Below are 14,935 nucleotides of genomic sequence, written 5' to 3' on the forward strand. Positions count from 1 at the left end.
ACTAAATGGCAGAGCAGGGTCCACTGGATCAGGATTCCACAACAACAAGTGTCTCAGGACATTAAGTTCACTTCAAGGATTAGAATGAGGAGCAAGATTTCTGCTTTTACTCCAAGTAGAAAGCTACTTCTATTGTCGACTTCAGCGACAGTAGGTTCCATTAAGGAATATGAGATTTTATTGAAAAATATCAAACGTCTTTCATGTAACTAGAATAAACAAAAGCTTCTTTACTGGTAATGAGAATGTGATCCATCCCGTAGCCGTCAGCAGAGTACTGTAACCATAATATGACCATACTAAAACCTTTCATAATAATAATAGCTATTTACTTATTAAGCACTTTACCACATGCCAAGCACTGTTCTAAAAGCTTTACATGTATGAACTCTGATGCTCACAACAACCCCATGAAATGGGTTACTACACGTAGCTCCATTTAAGTAAAAAGACCCAGGGAAGTTCAATAGCTTGTTCAAAGCATTTTTTCCTTTAATTAAGAGTTGGGGGGCTGGCCCCGTGGCATAGTGGTTAAGTGCATGCGCTCCGCTGCTGGCGGCCCGGGTTCGGATCCTGGTGCGCCCCAACGCACGGCCTGTCAGGCCACGCTGTGGCGGCAATCCCACATGAAGTGGAGGAAGATGGACACAGATGTTAGCCCAGGGCCAGTCTTCCTCCGCAAAAAGAGGAGGACTGGCATGGATGTTAGCCCAGGGCGAATCTTCCTCAGCAAAAAAAAGAGGAGGATTGGCATGGATGTTAGCTCAGGGCTGATCTTCCTCACCAAAAAAAAAAAAAAAAAAAAGTGTTGGTCTTTTCTTTTTCTCCCTCTCTTACAAGTCTACTATACCTACTCAACTTGGTCATGCTGGTTTATAAAATAATCTTTTTCAAGGCATGAATCATGGTAAGAATTGAAAAGTTACTTCACTTAACTTTCATGTAAAGTGATTTCAAGTTACTCTATCTCAATCTTCTTGAAATTTCCCTTCTCTGCCTTCTGACCTTCTGTGTTATTATCAACACATTACACTCTGCCACCTTTCCTTACCACTCCTATTGAAGTTACTCTATTGAGGATTACCAATAATCTTATAGTGCAACGAAACAACATCTTTCAAGTACTCATCCTCCTTAACTTTATGACCCATCTCCAATGATCATCGTGTCTAAGAGCCTATACTTCTCGCTCAGTGTCTCACTGGATTTTTCACTTTCACCTAACCCTTAAAAATGAGAAAGAAAAGGAACATATAATTACACACCTAATATAAATCAGATGAGTTAAGCATATAACTCACTACACTTAATTAAAGAGCTCTGTGAGATTCTGTACCCTACGGGCAGTATACTCTCTTAAGCAATCTCACCTTCCCACAACTTCAATTAGTACACTACACTCCTAATTCCTAAATTTTCATCTATAGCCTTGAACAACTGCAACTGCCTGTAAGTCAGAACAACGCATATGTCTCATTCTAAAAAACTAAAAATGGTCTAAAACTAAATTCATTATGCCTCCATCATGCTCTATCACACAAACAGAGTCTCCTTTGCTCCATGTTTTTTGTTTACAGTATGATGAGTTATCCTCTAGGCAAGCATGGCTGATATACAGTCTAATTCAGTTTATTTCCCTCTTTTTCCTCACACCTTACATCCATTCAGTAGCACAATCCTACTTATTCTAACATCATTGTCTTTCATATCCATTAGCATTGCAGATATATTTACATGGAACACAAATTTTCACTTAGTCCCAACCAGAGTAAATTTATTAATACAACTCTTCTTGTCTCAAATTCATTTCCAATACAGTCATGCCACTGCATAACGATGTTTCCGTCAATGATGGACCACATATACGACAGCGGTCCCAAAAGATGAGTACCGTATAGCCTAAGTGTGTAGTAGGCTATAACATCTAGGTTTGTGTAAGTACACTCTATAATGTTCGCACAACAACGAAATCACCTAACAACACACTTCCCAAAATGTATCCTCATCATCAAGCGACTCATGACTGTATTGACACCAGAGCTACCTTGGCAACACATGTAACTCATCAGGTCATTTCACCAGTGTGAGGTCTTCAATGACTCTCAGAAGCTGGGAGAAAAAAAGGCCAAGTGTCACTCCCTATTTCCATAGCCATCTAATACAATCTATGTGCTCCAACGTGCATTTTCTAGTGGTACCTTCTTAAACACTGCCCATTTACTTCTCCTGTGCCCCAAAAAACGTTAAAGTTGCCATTCTTGAATATCTATGTCATTCTATATGTGACATGATCATGATTCATCCTTAAATTAGAATTATTCTTCTAAACATGAATGTTGAAATCTTAGTGACTGTTAAGGCTCTACTTAAATTATGCTCTACTATAATATAAATGAGCTGTAAACCTGGAAGTCTACAATACTAGGATTATAAACTCCTGTGGATAGGCAGCCTTACTCATCTACATGTAAGCATCTGGCCAAAAAAAAAAGCCATCCCCTCAAAAAACTAAAAAATGAGGCTGTAACATGCAAAAGAATGAAAGTAGACCACTATCTTACACCATATACAAAAATTAACTCAAAATGGATTAAGGACTTGAATGTAAGACTTTAAACCAAAAAACTCCTAGAAGAAAATATAGTCAATACACTCTGACATTGGTCTTCGCAGCATCTTTTCAAACACCATGTCTAGTTAGGCAAAGGAAACAAAAGAAAAAAAAACAAATAGGACTACACCAGACTAAAAAGCTTCTGCGTGGCAAAGGAAACCATGAACAAAACGAAAAGACAACTCACCAACTAGGAGAAAATATTTGCAAATTATATATCTGACAAGGGGTTAATTCCCAAAATATATAAAGCACTCATACAATCCAACAGCAAAAAAAAAACCAACCCGTTCAAAAAATGGGCAGAGGATATGTACATACATTTTTCTAAAGAAGACGTATAGATGGCCAACAGGCACATGAAAAGATGTTCAACATCACTAATTATTAGGGAAATGCAAATCAAAACTATGGTGAGATATCACCTCACGCCTGTTAGAATGGCTATAATTAACAAGACAAGAAATAACAAAGTGCTGGAGAAGATGTGGAAAAAAGGAAACCCTCATACACTGCTGGTGGGAATGCAAACTGGTACAGCCACTATGGAAAACAGTATGGAGATTTCTCTAAAAATTAAAAATCAAAATACCATACGATCCAGCTATTCCACTACTGAGTATTTATCCAAAGAACCTGAAATCAACAATTCAAAGAGATTTATGCATCCCTATGTTCATTACAGCATTATTCACAACAGTCAAGATGTGGAAGCAACACAAGGGCCAGTCAACTGATGAATGGATAAAGAAGATGAGGTATATGTATACAATGGACTACTACTCAGCCATATAAAAAGACAAAATCGTGCCATTTGCAACAACATGGGTGGACCTTGTTACGTTAAGCGAAATAAGCTAGACAGAGAAAGGCAAACACTGTATGATTTCACTTATGTGGAAGATAAACATGGATAAGGAGAACAAATTTGTGGTTACGAGGGGAAGGGGGTGGGAGGAGGGCGAAAGGGGTAAAGGGGCCCATATGTACGGTGACAGGTGAAAATTAGACTATGGGGGGCCAGTCTGTTGGCACAGTGGTTAAGTTTATACACTCTGCTTTGGCGGCCCAGGGTTCGTGGGTTCAGATCCTGGGCGCAGACCTACATACGGCTCATCAACCCATGCTGTGGCGGCATCCCACATACAAAATAGAGGTGCTAACAGATGTTAGCTCAGTGACAATCTTCCTCAAGCAAAAAGAGGAGGGTTGGCAAAAGATGTTTGCTCAGGGCCAATATTCCCCCCCACACACAAAAAATTAGACTACAGGTAGTGAGCACAATGCGGTCTATACAGAAATTGGTAAAGAATAATGCACACCTGAAATACACAATGTTGTAAACCATTATGATCTCAATAATTGAAAGAAAAATAAAATTAAATTAAAAAATAAATTAAAAAATGAGGTTGCAGGGGCCGGTCCCGTGGCTTAGCGGTTAAGTGCACGCGCTCCGCTACTGGTGGCCCGGGTTCGGATCCCGGGCGCGCGCTGACGCACCACTTCTCCAGCCATGCTGAGGCCACGTTCCACATACAGCAACTAGAAGGATGTGCAACTATGACATACAACTATCTATTGGGGCTTTGGGGGGGAAAAAAAAAGGAGAAGGATTGGCAATAGATGTTAGCTCAGAGCCAGTCTTCCTCAGCAAAAAGACGAGGATTAGCACGGATGTTAGCTCAGGGCTGATCTTCCTCACAAAAAATAAATAAATTAATTAATTTTTTAAAAAATGAGGCTGCAGAGTGAAATGATTTAAATGATTGTGAAACCTTTTATAAAGGAATACATCTTTAACTGATTTGATTTCTAAAATACATACTTTCAGTTTCAGAAAACATGGAGATAGATCTTTTTTTATATGTTGAGAAGAGAAATATTGAAGAATTCTTAAGCATTAAGAAAGCATATGGTAATAATTAAGGCAAGAAGTACTGATGACGTGTCTGTTTTATCCAAATGTAAATCACACATTTAGTCTAGCAAAAATCAAGGTAAATTTATGTTTAGAGGCTAAACCAGTAGAAACTAAAATATTTTAATTATGTGCCTTATGGAATTTTTGATGTATACACAAAATTGGTAGTAAAGATAACATTAAATGACTGTGCATTTCAGCACTTATACAAAAACAGTGTAAGAGTTTATAAAGTATCATTAAATTATTCAATTCAGTATATAATCATGAAGCAGAGATAATAGAATATAGAGAAATGACCCCACGTTCAAATTATCAAAAATACACAACACCACAGGCCTCCAAACTCCTTTCTATAGGAGATTTCCCTACCTGCAGCACTATCTCCTTATCAACTCCCACAAATTTTAATTCTAGGCTATCCAATTTCAGCTCTCCAGAAAGAGGGAGAAATTAAAGCCTTAAACTTACTTTATCCAGCAACTAGTTACAAGTAGGTAGAAGAAAACTGATTAAACAAAATAGGCAAATTTCCATAAAATTAGAAATTTCATAGCTGATAGTGGTAGAAAGGTCACTGATTTACTCTGAAAGTACATACTAAGCACATATTCTGTGGCAGGGTACAGGGTGATGAAGACAGATATCACCCAGCCTTCAAGGAGCTCACTATCTAAAGGGAAAACCATAATTACCCAAACAGGTATTTATACATAAGTGCACCACATGCCACATATGAAAAGCATGGGGTAGGTGTGAGATGGTGATTTGCTAACCACTGAGGAAATGCCAGCGAACCTGAGACCAGATCAATGAGTCCAGGCAGCCAGGAGAGGGGAGGAGTTCTCCAAACATGTGTGCAGGAGGGACTGGGTACAAGTGACTGGACTGACTGGGAAGGGAGCAAGGGCAGGCACTGTTACGTTCTCCCCACTGCCAATACAGTGAGCAAAACAATTCTGGTCACAAAGTGGATCACCGATTTCCAGAGAATTTCAGGGAAGTAGGTGTCTGACTGAGATAAATTCAGAGATTAGTATTTTTCCATTGTCATAAAAGAGGATTTTCTCCTATCAGTTTGTATACGTTGTTACTAAGGCACAGGGCTGAATTCGCTTTAGTGAACACTCACTCACTCACATACACAGACCCACACAGTGCAGAACCATACTCATGAAACTGTTCTAGAGGTGACATACCCTGATTGTGTATGGGCAACAGCTGTGGTGCAGGAGGAGGGGGAGGCTGTGGTAATGGAGTTGGCTGAGTGGTCGCAGGACTGAGCACAGCAGTAAACAAGTCTTCAACGTCCTTTCCTCCAAGCTCTGAGATAAAATTATTACGATAAGATTAAAAGTCTATTAGAGCCATAGTATAGGGAATGCCATTTTCATAAACTAAAAAATCAGAACACAAATACCTGGAATTTTATATAACTTTCCAAGAATTGCTCCTAGAATAAAATAAAGAAATACAAATATTAACTACTTCCATTTCAATCTACTGATACAAAATAGCATTTGACACAGAAATTATCAGAACAGAACAGAAGTTAAATTATAAATAAGCATGCAGAAATCTTTAAAATCATATTTACTCAGGTCTTTTAGAAAGCCTAGATGTAGGGCAAATATTTTACCATCTGTGACCATTTTGTCTAGTTCTGGACTGAGGATTCCGTCTAGTTGCTCTTCACTTAATGGTCGTGAACTCTGATTGACACTTGGCTGAGGCAAAGAGGAAGGATCATCAGCGACAGGACCAATATCTATTCCAGCTAGAGGAGCAAGGTAAATACATTAAAAAGTGAATTCTGAAATACTCATGCAAAATGCACAACACTATTTACCTGCATTAATATATAACCATATCATTAAAATAGAGCAATACAGCACAAGTCTGTAATTCTGAATTAATCAGGATTCTTATAACAATCTGGATAGTCAATCAGTAAAAACTAGGCACAATGTATTTGTAAATTTAGGTGCCACTTAAAGTTATATTCCGATTAATAAATACATTTCCTGAGGAACAAAAGACCACATCTGGTTCTAATTCCCACAAAAAATAAGCATCATATTACTAAGATAGGAATCTATGAGAAGATTCAATATACAATATTCAATATATGAATAATTGCTTTAACTTGGAAAACTGGTTTCAAATGTGTAGTTCAACTATCATATGCAGTATGTGAAACAGGAGGGATAAGTTTCACATAAATTAATAAAAGGCTCTAAAATTCTCAATGTTTAGCAAACATTATCCTTTTGTGACTAATTTCTACTACAGATCATATTTTTAAAATATTCTGTAGCCAGAAAACAAGATAGAGATTATAACATAACATGCTTCATTTCATAAAAATTGGTTTTTAAGCAAGAGTCACATTTAAAAGCGCTCTATCATCTACTTTCTTTATCATGCTTTTTCAATATTACTACTATTAAAAAGTAAAATTTAGTCTGCTCTTATTTGATTTTATATTAGGAACTAACTCTATAACATTTGGGTAATATTATAAATTACATAGTAACAAGAATAAAACCAGTCATTAAAAAAAAAAGCACTACTGAGAAAGTCATCCAAAGCACAGTACAGCTGTACCACGCTTTAGCTGCACACACAAACGGAAGAACGAAGTACGGGTTAGGGACAAATTAGCACTAGAACAAATATGCATGCACCTACAGGCTGTTTCAGCTGAAATCACTATAAAAAAGAAGACTACTTCTAGCCAGCCATCATCCATGGCTCAGTTTCTTACCAAATGGAAAAGGTGAGCTCTCAACCTGGAAAGTGCATAAATCAAGACCTACAAGACCCAAACCAAATAAAATGGATGATCACCACAGGGCGGGAAGTGGGGGCAAGGCACACAGAAGAAGAGACAAGATACAGCAAGGCCGTAAGGCAACAAGCCTTAAATCTGATGCATTAGAAAGACAACAGAAATTAACTCATTTGCTATTTCCCGTCCTAAAACAGGAAAGCTGAGATAGATCAAATAAAATGATGAGTTCTTTGACAACGCCAAAAAAATATTTTTTTCACTTTCAGAGAAAAGACTAAACTTGTTCCACACACATACACCTCTCACTCATATCATAAAACATAGACACTGGGCAAATAGTATATATTGTGTATACCAGTATATACCTGAATTATCAACTGATTTTGCAAGGTCATCTGAAATTATTCCAAGAATGTCATCATCTGTGTTTAAGACTTCGGAGATATCAGCTAAAGGGTCATCAGCAGTACCTAAATACAGTAAGTATATTTTTTAAGTCTCAGTATTTTCCTAGACATCAAATTCTAAAACATTCTCACTCATTCAACCATTTACTAAATATATAGAGGATAGCAGATGCTGAGATAAGTGCTAGAATCATAAAAAGTTAAGATTATTACTTCTGAAGTAAGGGATTTTTCATAGAAAAGGCACTCCAATGTTTTGAGTAACAAAACATTAAAAATTAAGACTATTTTTGTTCTGTGATTAATGTATATTAACAATTAAAATTTAAAATTAAGATCTACAGGTAATAAAAATGAAATAGAATGCTTTAAGAAACAAAGCAAAAAAAATTCATTAAGAAAGTAGCATCTCTAAAAATTACATCTAGAAAATAAAACACAGAAGATAAATAAAATATAAAAGAAATCCATTATTTAGAAATTCGTTGTAAAGTATAAACCAGATACCATCTAGTTAGATGCCTACTTCCAGCTTTGCTCTTAATGCTGATTACTTATTCACTTATTTATTCAAAAAACACTTGAGTATCCACAGAACCATGTCTCTGGATCACGTTAACAGGCATTATTCCAGCCCCTGGGAATACAGAAGTGACTGAAACAAAGTGTATGCCCTCACAGAGCTTCCTTTCTCAGAGGGAGTTAGACAGTAAATAAACGACATCAGTATAAGTGCTATAAAGATAGAAAATAAGGAAAAAGGACTAAGATGTGGGGATGATGTATTTGATAAAGTGGTCAGGGAAGACCTTCTAAAGGATATGACGAGCATAATCTAAATGAACTAAGGGAGTAATATTCACAAAGATGAGAACACTCCAGGAAAGGGAAAAGCAGAAGCAGAGACTGGAGCAGGAAGGGTTCTGCCAACACGAAGGCCAGTGTGGCTATAGTAATAAGGGAAAGAATGGTCGGAAATAAAAAAGGCAGCTAAGCAAGAGTATGTATGGTCTTATGACTCACAGTGAAGACTGAGCTTTATTCTCAAGTATAAAGTAGAACGGGAAGTTGTTGGAAGGTTGATGGCTATGAGGATATGATTGATATTTTAAAGGAAACACATGGGCTGCCATGTGTAGACCAGACTGGGGGTGTCAATGGGAGTAGGGAGTGTTGGCAAGACTGGAAGCCTGGAGATCAGTCCGCAGGCTACTGCTGCAGTCCAAGTGAGAGCTGACGACAGCTTGCACTAGAGCGGTAGGGAGCACTGAGATAAGAAATGGTTGGCTTTGGGATATATTTTGAAGGGAGAGACAAATTTGGGAATGTATTTAGAGGTGGAATGTGAGATAATGAAAAGTCAAGGAGGACTCTAAGGGTTTGTGGCCTTGTAATCAAGCAGAAAAATATTTAGGCTAGCTTTAATAATTATATTAGTCATTTAAGTTAAGGAACATCTGAATTTTTTAATCCATTTAAACTGTATTTTTACTTAAAAAAAAAGGGAGGGGGGAAATAAAATTTATAATTCAGATCTTAGATCAAAAACCTCTGTGAAACACAAATAGTCTTGTCCCATTAAATGTATACTTCTCAAATAGAATTCATACATACTTAAGAATATTATAATATTTCAAATTGAAAGGTAAATTTTATATGCCCAAATATTCATAAGATTTTTGAGAAATAAAATTATTTCAATTAATGTATTCTCTAGACAACAGTACACTTGAAAGAAAAAAATTCTGAATAGTTCTCAGCAGTCATCTAGTGTGTGTGTGTTTTAAATGAATGGAATTCTACTACATGAATTATAAATAACATTTTTTTAAAAGACCATGTTTAAAAAGTTCACCTCTACCTGAAGAAAGAGATTTTATATCTTATCAACAAATCACTAAAATTGATGCAATGGACTATACTGAATGAAACGTAAAAAAACAAAAGCCATTACTTGTAAATTTCCCACTATAAAGGCAAAAGAGAGGTTCAACTGCAAAGAACATTACATTTAATCTAGGTTTTGAAACAGGTGTTATTCTAGTCTTCCACCTCTTCGCTTTATCATTTTCCCCCCACAAAGCCCCCCAGTAGATAGTTGTACACCATAGCTGTACATCCTTCTAGTTGCTGCATGTGGGACACGGCCCCAGCATGGCCGGAGAAGCGGTGCATTGGTGCACACCTGGGATCCGAACCCAGCCGCCAGCAGCGGAGCGCACTCACCCAACCGCCAAGCCACGGGGCCGGCCCTTGGCTTTATCATTAAACCATTCTCTCTTCAGCAGTTTTATGGAAAAAACAACTTCAAATAAAGGAAACAGGAAGAAAAATAATGTAATCAATGTCTTCCCTGTCACAGTATGTTTTCTCTCCAACTTCTCTTTCTTATAAAAACTCAAGTGCAAATAACTTCTATTTAAGGCTTTAAACAGCTAGTCAAAAGTTTTATAATAAGATATCCTTCACAGTAAGATATCCTTTGAAAGACCCTCAGGTCTTTCACTATACATTATTTTAGTAACATATTGACATGGTAAGAGCAGGTAAATACTTGAAACAGCAGAATTAAAGTAAAAGTAAAATGATCTGCTAAGATTAAACAAACAAAAAGCATGGCCTTCAGTACACTGCTTTAATTTCCTCACTGCCAACAGGAAGACTGGACATGTACACGTACAAGAAGGGGATAAGATTGCTTCTAATTATTTCAAGAAGTTAAAATCAAAAACAAATGCCTGGGGGCCAGTTCGCTGGTTCGGATCCCGGGCGCGCACCGACGCACTGCTTGGCAAGCCATGCTGTGGCGGCGTCCCATATAAAGTGGAGGAAGATGGGCACAGATGTTAGCCCAGGGCCAGTCTTCCTCAGCAAAAAAAAAAAAAAAAAAAAAAAAAAAAAAAAGGAGGATTGGCGGATGTTAGCACAGGGCTGATCTCCTCACAAAAAAAAAAAACCAAAAAAACAAATGCCTGTATTTCAATCCAGGATAATGCCAAGTTAATGAGGCTGTAACTATTTAATATATCAAGTCAACTTTCAGTGGAAGGTTGTCTTAAGATTTTTCTAAATTGAGTGTTCAAAATCAAGTGAGCAACAAATGTAACTGATGGCAAAAAGGAAGCTTGTCAGAAGAACAATAATTTATAATTGACAGTAAGATAAAAATCTAGAAGTGGGGGAAAAACTCTGATCACAACTCTTACATATTGAACGAGTTCAACTCCTGGAATCTTGCTGATGTTAATATTACTTCATAAACATGTTAAGTTCTCTTACCTTTCTCTGACTCTAAGTAGTCCCCATATTCACTGCATCTAGGGCAGTGGTTCTCAATCAGGGGCAGTTTTGCAGGGGACATTTGGCAATATCTGGAGACATTTTTGATCATCATGACGTCATGAGGACAAGAGATGCTGCTAAATATCCTACAGTGCACTAGATGGCCTCCCTCCTCCAACAAAGATTTATCTGGCCCCCATCGTCAGTAGTGAGAAACCCGAATCTAAGGCAATATATTTCACTTTATTAACATTGTCAGCCAGTTCTCAACTACAGCAATCTTTTTTTCCTCCTTTGAATTTCTTTGGGCTATGCAACTAACAAAAATCTATCTTACTTAAGCTGAAGATTACTACGGCCAAACTACACTCCTTTACATTACCCTCAGCAAATTGTAAACTGAACATTTTCCTTCGCAACTCTTGATTTTGGCGGTAGTTACACAGATAAATTCATTTGCCAAATCTTATAGACCTGTCGACTTAAAATAGTTGCATTTACTGAATGCAAGTTAGGCTTCAATAAAGTTGATTTTAAAAACGTATATAAGGCCAAACTAAAGCATTTCAAAGGTTTAATTAAAACGAAGATGAAAGTCATACGATAAAGCATTTGTGAATTATTCTACATACCGTGAGTTCCAGGTTTTGCTGGAGTTGAGGATGAACTAAGTAACGGATCTAAGGAGGGATCCAAGAAATTTGTGTTCATGTTCGTTTTATATGAAAGCTGAGCTGTATCTTCTGATAGATTATCTAAACTTAGCCTGTTTTGTCTGCTTGTATCTAGAAGATCTTTTCCAAAGAAAGCTTCCTGAAGAGATAAAGATAAGCACAAAAGAAAAAGACTGACTTAGTTATAAAACTCTAAAATGACAACAGATAATTTTGTCATTGTTTCTAACAAGAAGGCAGAAATAACAGAAAAGCTTGGTATTTAACAATATAGAAAAGGAATATAGAAATACATAACACAGAAATAGCCTGTCAATTATTTGATTCCCCTTATTTTAAAAGACTTTTTTGTAGTTTTACTAGAGATAAATAAACTATGCAAATAAAAACCATACAATTCTGTCAAATGTGTTTCCAGCAACTGCAGTATAATAATTTAATAATTTCAGGGGATTAGGCTACAATTAAATTTAAAAATGATAAATTTACAATATTATTGGCACCTTAATTCATATTAAAAGAAAAACTGAAGCTTCATGAGTATTACTAATATTTATAGATTACTTGCAGATGATAGCACAAGGATTTGATCCACAGCCTTAATATGTACATACCTCAGGTAGATTTAGTAATCTCATATCAATTCACATAACCACATTAAAGACTTAACACACTATAAATCTGAAAGAGGGTTTTTATAGTCATTTTAACTATATTGTGTGTACAAAATTTATTGCTGTTAAAGGCTTTTGGCATTTTATTCATTTACCCATATTAACATTTCTCCATTTCAATATAGTTTCTCTACTCTAGAGACCAATGTTTCAAGCTGGGTTCCTTACAATGTGAGGATTTCTCCAAACCTTCTCTAGGATCAATAAAGGGGACAAAAGGAAGCTCTTGGGACCCCCTTCACTTACTTGAACCCAACAACTCTGCTTTAGTGTATTTTCTATAATGTGGTCTCCCTGGAAAAGGGATCCTTTGTAGAGGACAATTTTGCAATAACTATCAACATTTAACACACTCTTGCCAAAGATACATACACAAAAAAGGCTCACTGCCACATTTTTTATAATACCAACAAGTAAAAATAGCCTCGATGTCTGTCAAAAGGCATATGACTAAATAAATGATAGATACCCATACTATGAAATACAATACAGCAATTTTTAAAAAAGATATAGAGCTATGCTGTCAAAGAAAAGCTCTGAAATACAGTATTAAAAGAAAGCAAGTTCGGGGCCGGCCCAGTGGCGCAAGCGGTTAAGTGTCCATGCTCCGCTGCGGCGGCCCGGGGTTCGCAGGTTCAGATGTTGGGCGCGCACCAATGCACCATACATCAAGCCATGCTGTGGCGGCGTCCCATATAAAGTGGAGGAAGATGGGCACGGATGTTAGCCCAGGGCCAATCTTTCTTAGCAAAAAGAGGAAGATTGGCATTGGATGTTAGCTCAGGGCTGGTCTTCCTCACAAAAAAAAAAAAAAGCAAGCAAGTTGATTGATATGTCAACAAATAAAATACAAACCAAGACTATTATGACTATGCAAAAATAAATTATAAAAAATGCTCTGAAAGCATAAACACCAAACTGTTAACAATGCAACTTCTGAAAAGGGATATGGAGGAGGTATGTGAAGTCTGGTAGAGGTGATGATATATTTGCTTTGAAATTTTCACAGTTTTCAAATGAACAAGTTGATTCACTATGAAAAAGAAATTTGAAAACCCACAAAGCTGGTTTTTATGCCAGAAATCCTTTCATCAAGAAAAATGTTGAATAGCAAAAGATCTTAGAAGTTGAGAGATCATTTATTTAACGCCAAAGGCATTTTTACTTTTTAGTAAAGACTTCTTACTTTACAAAGACTTTTACTTTACAAAGACTTTTTACTCAAAATTAGCATTAGCAAAAATTTTTTCATTAAATGACTCATGATGACTTGAGTGGCATTTATCAAAAACTATAAAGTTCTTACTAATTTGGTGGCTTTTCATTTCCTATAGTTAACATAAAGGAGTGGCTCCACATGGTTTCTAACTTGATAATCTTGTCAGTGATTCCAAGGACCAACTGGAGACTTTGGATCTACTCCAGGGATTCCTAAGGTCACAAAGCACCACTAGCTCTTAGTAGACTGCATAAAATATTTTGACTGGGTAGATTATACAATTATTTATAGGTTATCTTGAGACTGCTGTGATGAATAAAGAATAACTGGAAAAAATTGTTATTTAATTCCTAGTGGGTTTTCATCACTACGTATTTTCCCCAGTCAATGGGGGAAAAATACAACTGCTCTCACAAGATGTCCAAGGCGTACCACTACCAAGGCTTCCTTCACACCCAAAAAGAAAAGTTAGGTATTACTAATGTATACCAGAGGAATTACACCTGTACACCAGAGGAAACAATCTAGCCCAACAGATTAAGATCATAGCAGTAATAAGGAAATCAATCAGATCCACTACTTTCAAAGGCTCTTGTGCCAAAGTATGAAATGGTCAGTTTTCATACTCTTATAAACTGCTAAAGAAAGCTTCCTAAATATAGATTACATTTTACAGAAGGATCGATGCAAGGAGGAGGAGGAAGGGCACCTCACCCACTCAATAATCCCAGGAAAAGGACTATTAAGAAGGAAGGTGAAGGGAACAGGAAACAACAAAAAGGATGCAATTAAAGGTAATAATCCAAACAATAAATGGGTCTATTTTCCGATCAATACAATTACTGTTATATATTTAAAAAAGCTACAAAACCAGAATGAATGGGAAGGGAGTAAGGGGAAAATAAAACATTTCTTAAAGATAGATAACATGTAAGGCAGAGTTAAACACTTCACGTACATAATGCTTGTTTCATCTCTCAACATTTCTGTGGAGTAGGTATTATCACAATTTTACAGGTAAGAGACCTGGGTGTTTAACATAAAGATGTTAAACAGCACAAGATCACATAGCTAAGCGCTAGCAGAGCAGTATTTAAACCCAGGACTCTGACTTCAAAGGCAGAACTCTCTAAAATGGACACTGTCCTTAAGATGTTAGCTGTCTAAAAAAATTTACACTCATAAATATTACTATATTCTTAAGTTACTATATTTAAAAGTCTTATTAAATACAAAAGACTTTTTACTGAAATTAGCATTTGATTTTTATAGTTCTAATTACTAAAAAAGAAAACTGAGGAAGCTGTATGTTAATTAAAAGGAAATGTATTTTAAAACCAATTAAACTTG

General features: G+C 36.5%; 1 protein-coding gene across 13 annotated transcripts in view; it reads right to left on the reverse strand.

Annotated features, from left to right (window-relative positions):
- Positions 1-14,935, reverse strand: part of KMT2C (lysine methyltransferase 2C) — a 277,698-nt gene that overhangs the window by 54,519 nt on the left and 208,244 nt on the right. For all 13 annotated transcript variants that reach the window (XM_087433406.1, XM_087433446.1, XM_087433401.1 and 10 more), the window contains 5 exons: positions 11,651-11,831; positions 7,695-7,799; positions 6,175-6,312; positions 5,956-5,988; positions 5,735-5,860 (listed from right to left, as the gene is read on the reverse strand). In XM_087433406.1, coding sequence (XP_087289532.1) covers positions 5,735-5,860; positions 5,956-5,988; positions 6,175-6,312; positions 7,695-7,799; positions 11,651-11,831 — 583 coding nt within the window. The remainder of the gene's footprint in view (positions 1-5,734; positions 5,861-5,955; positions 5,989-6,174; positions 6,313-7,694; positions 7,800-11,650; positions 11,832-14,935) is intronic.

The sequence above is a fragment of the Ceratotherium simum genome, chromosome 1 (assembly GCF_057802395.1).
Source record: "Ceratotherium simum simum isolate JZ-2026a chromosome 1, ASM5780239v1, whole genome shotgun sequence".
In the NCBI taxonomy this organism is placed as follows: domain Eukaryota; kingdom Metazoa; phylum Chordata; class Mammalia; order Perissodactyla; family Rhinocerotidae; genus Ceratotherium; species Ceratotherium simum.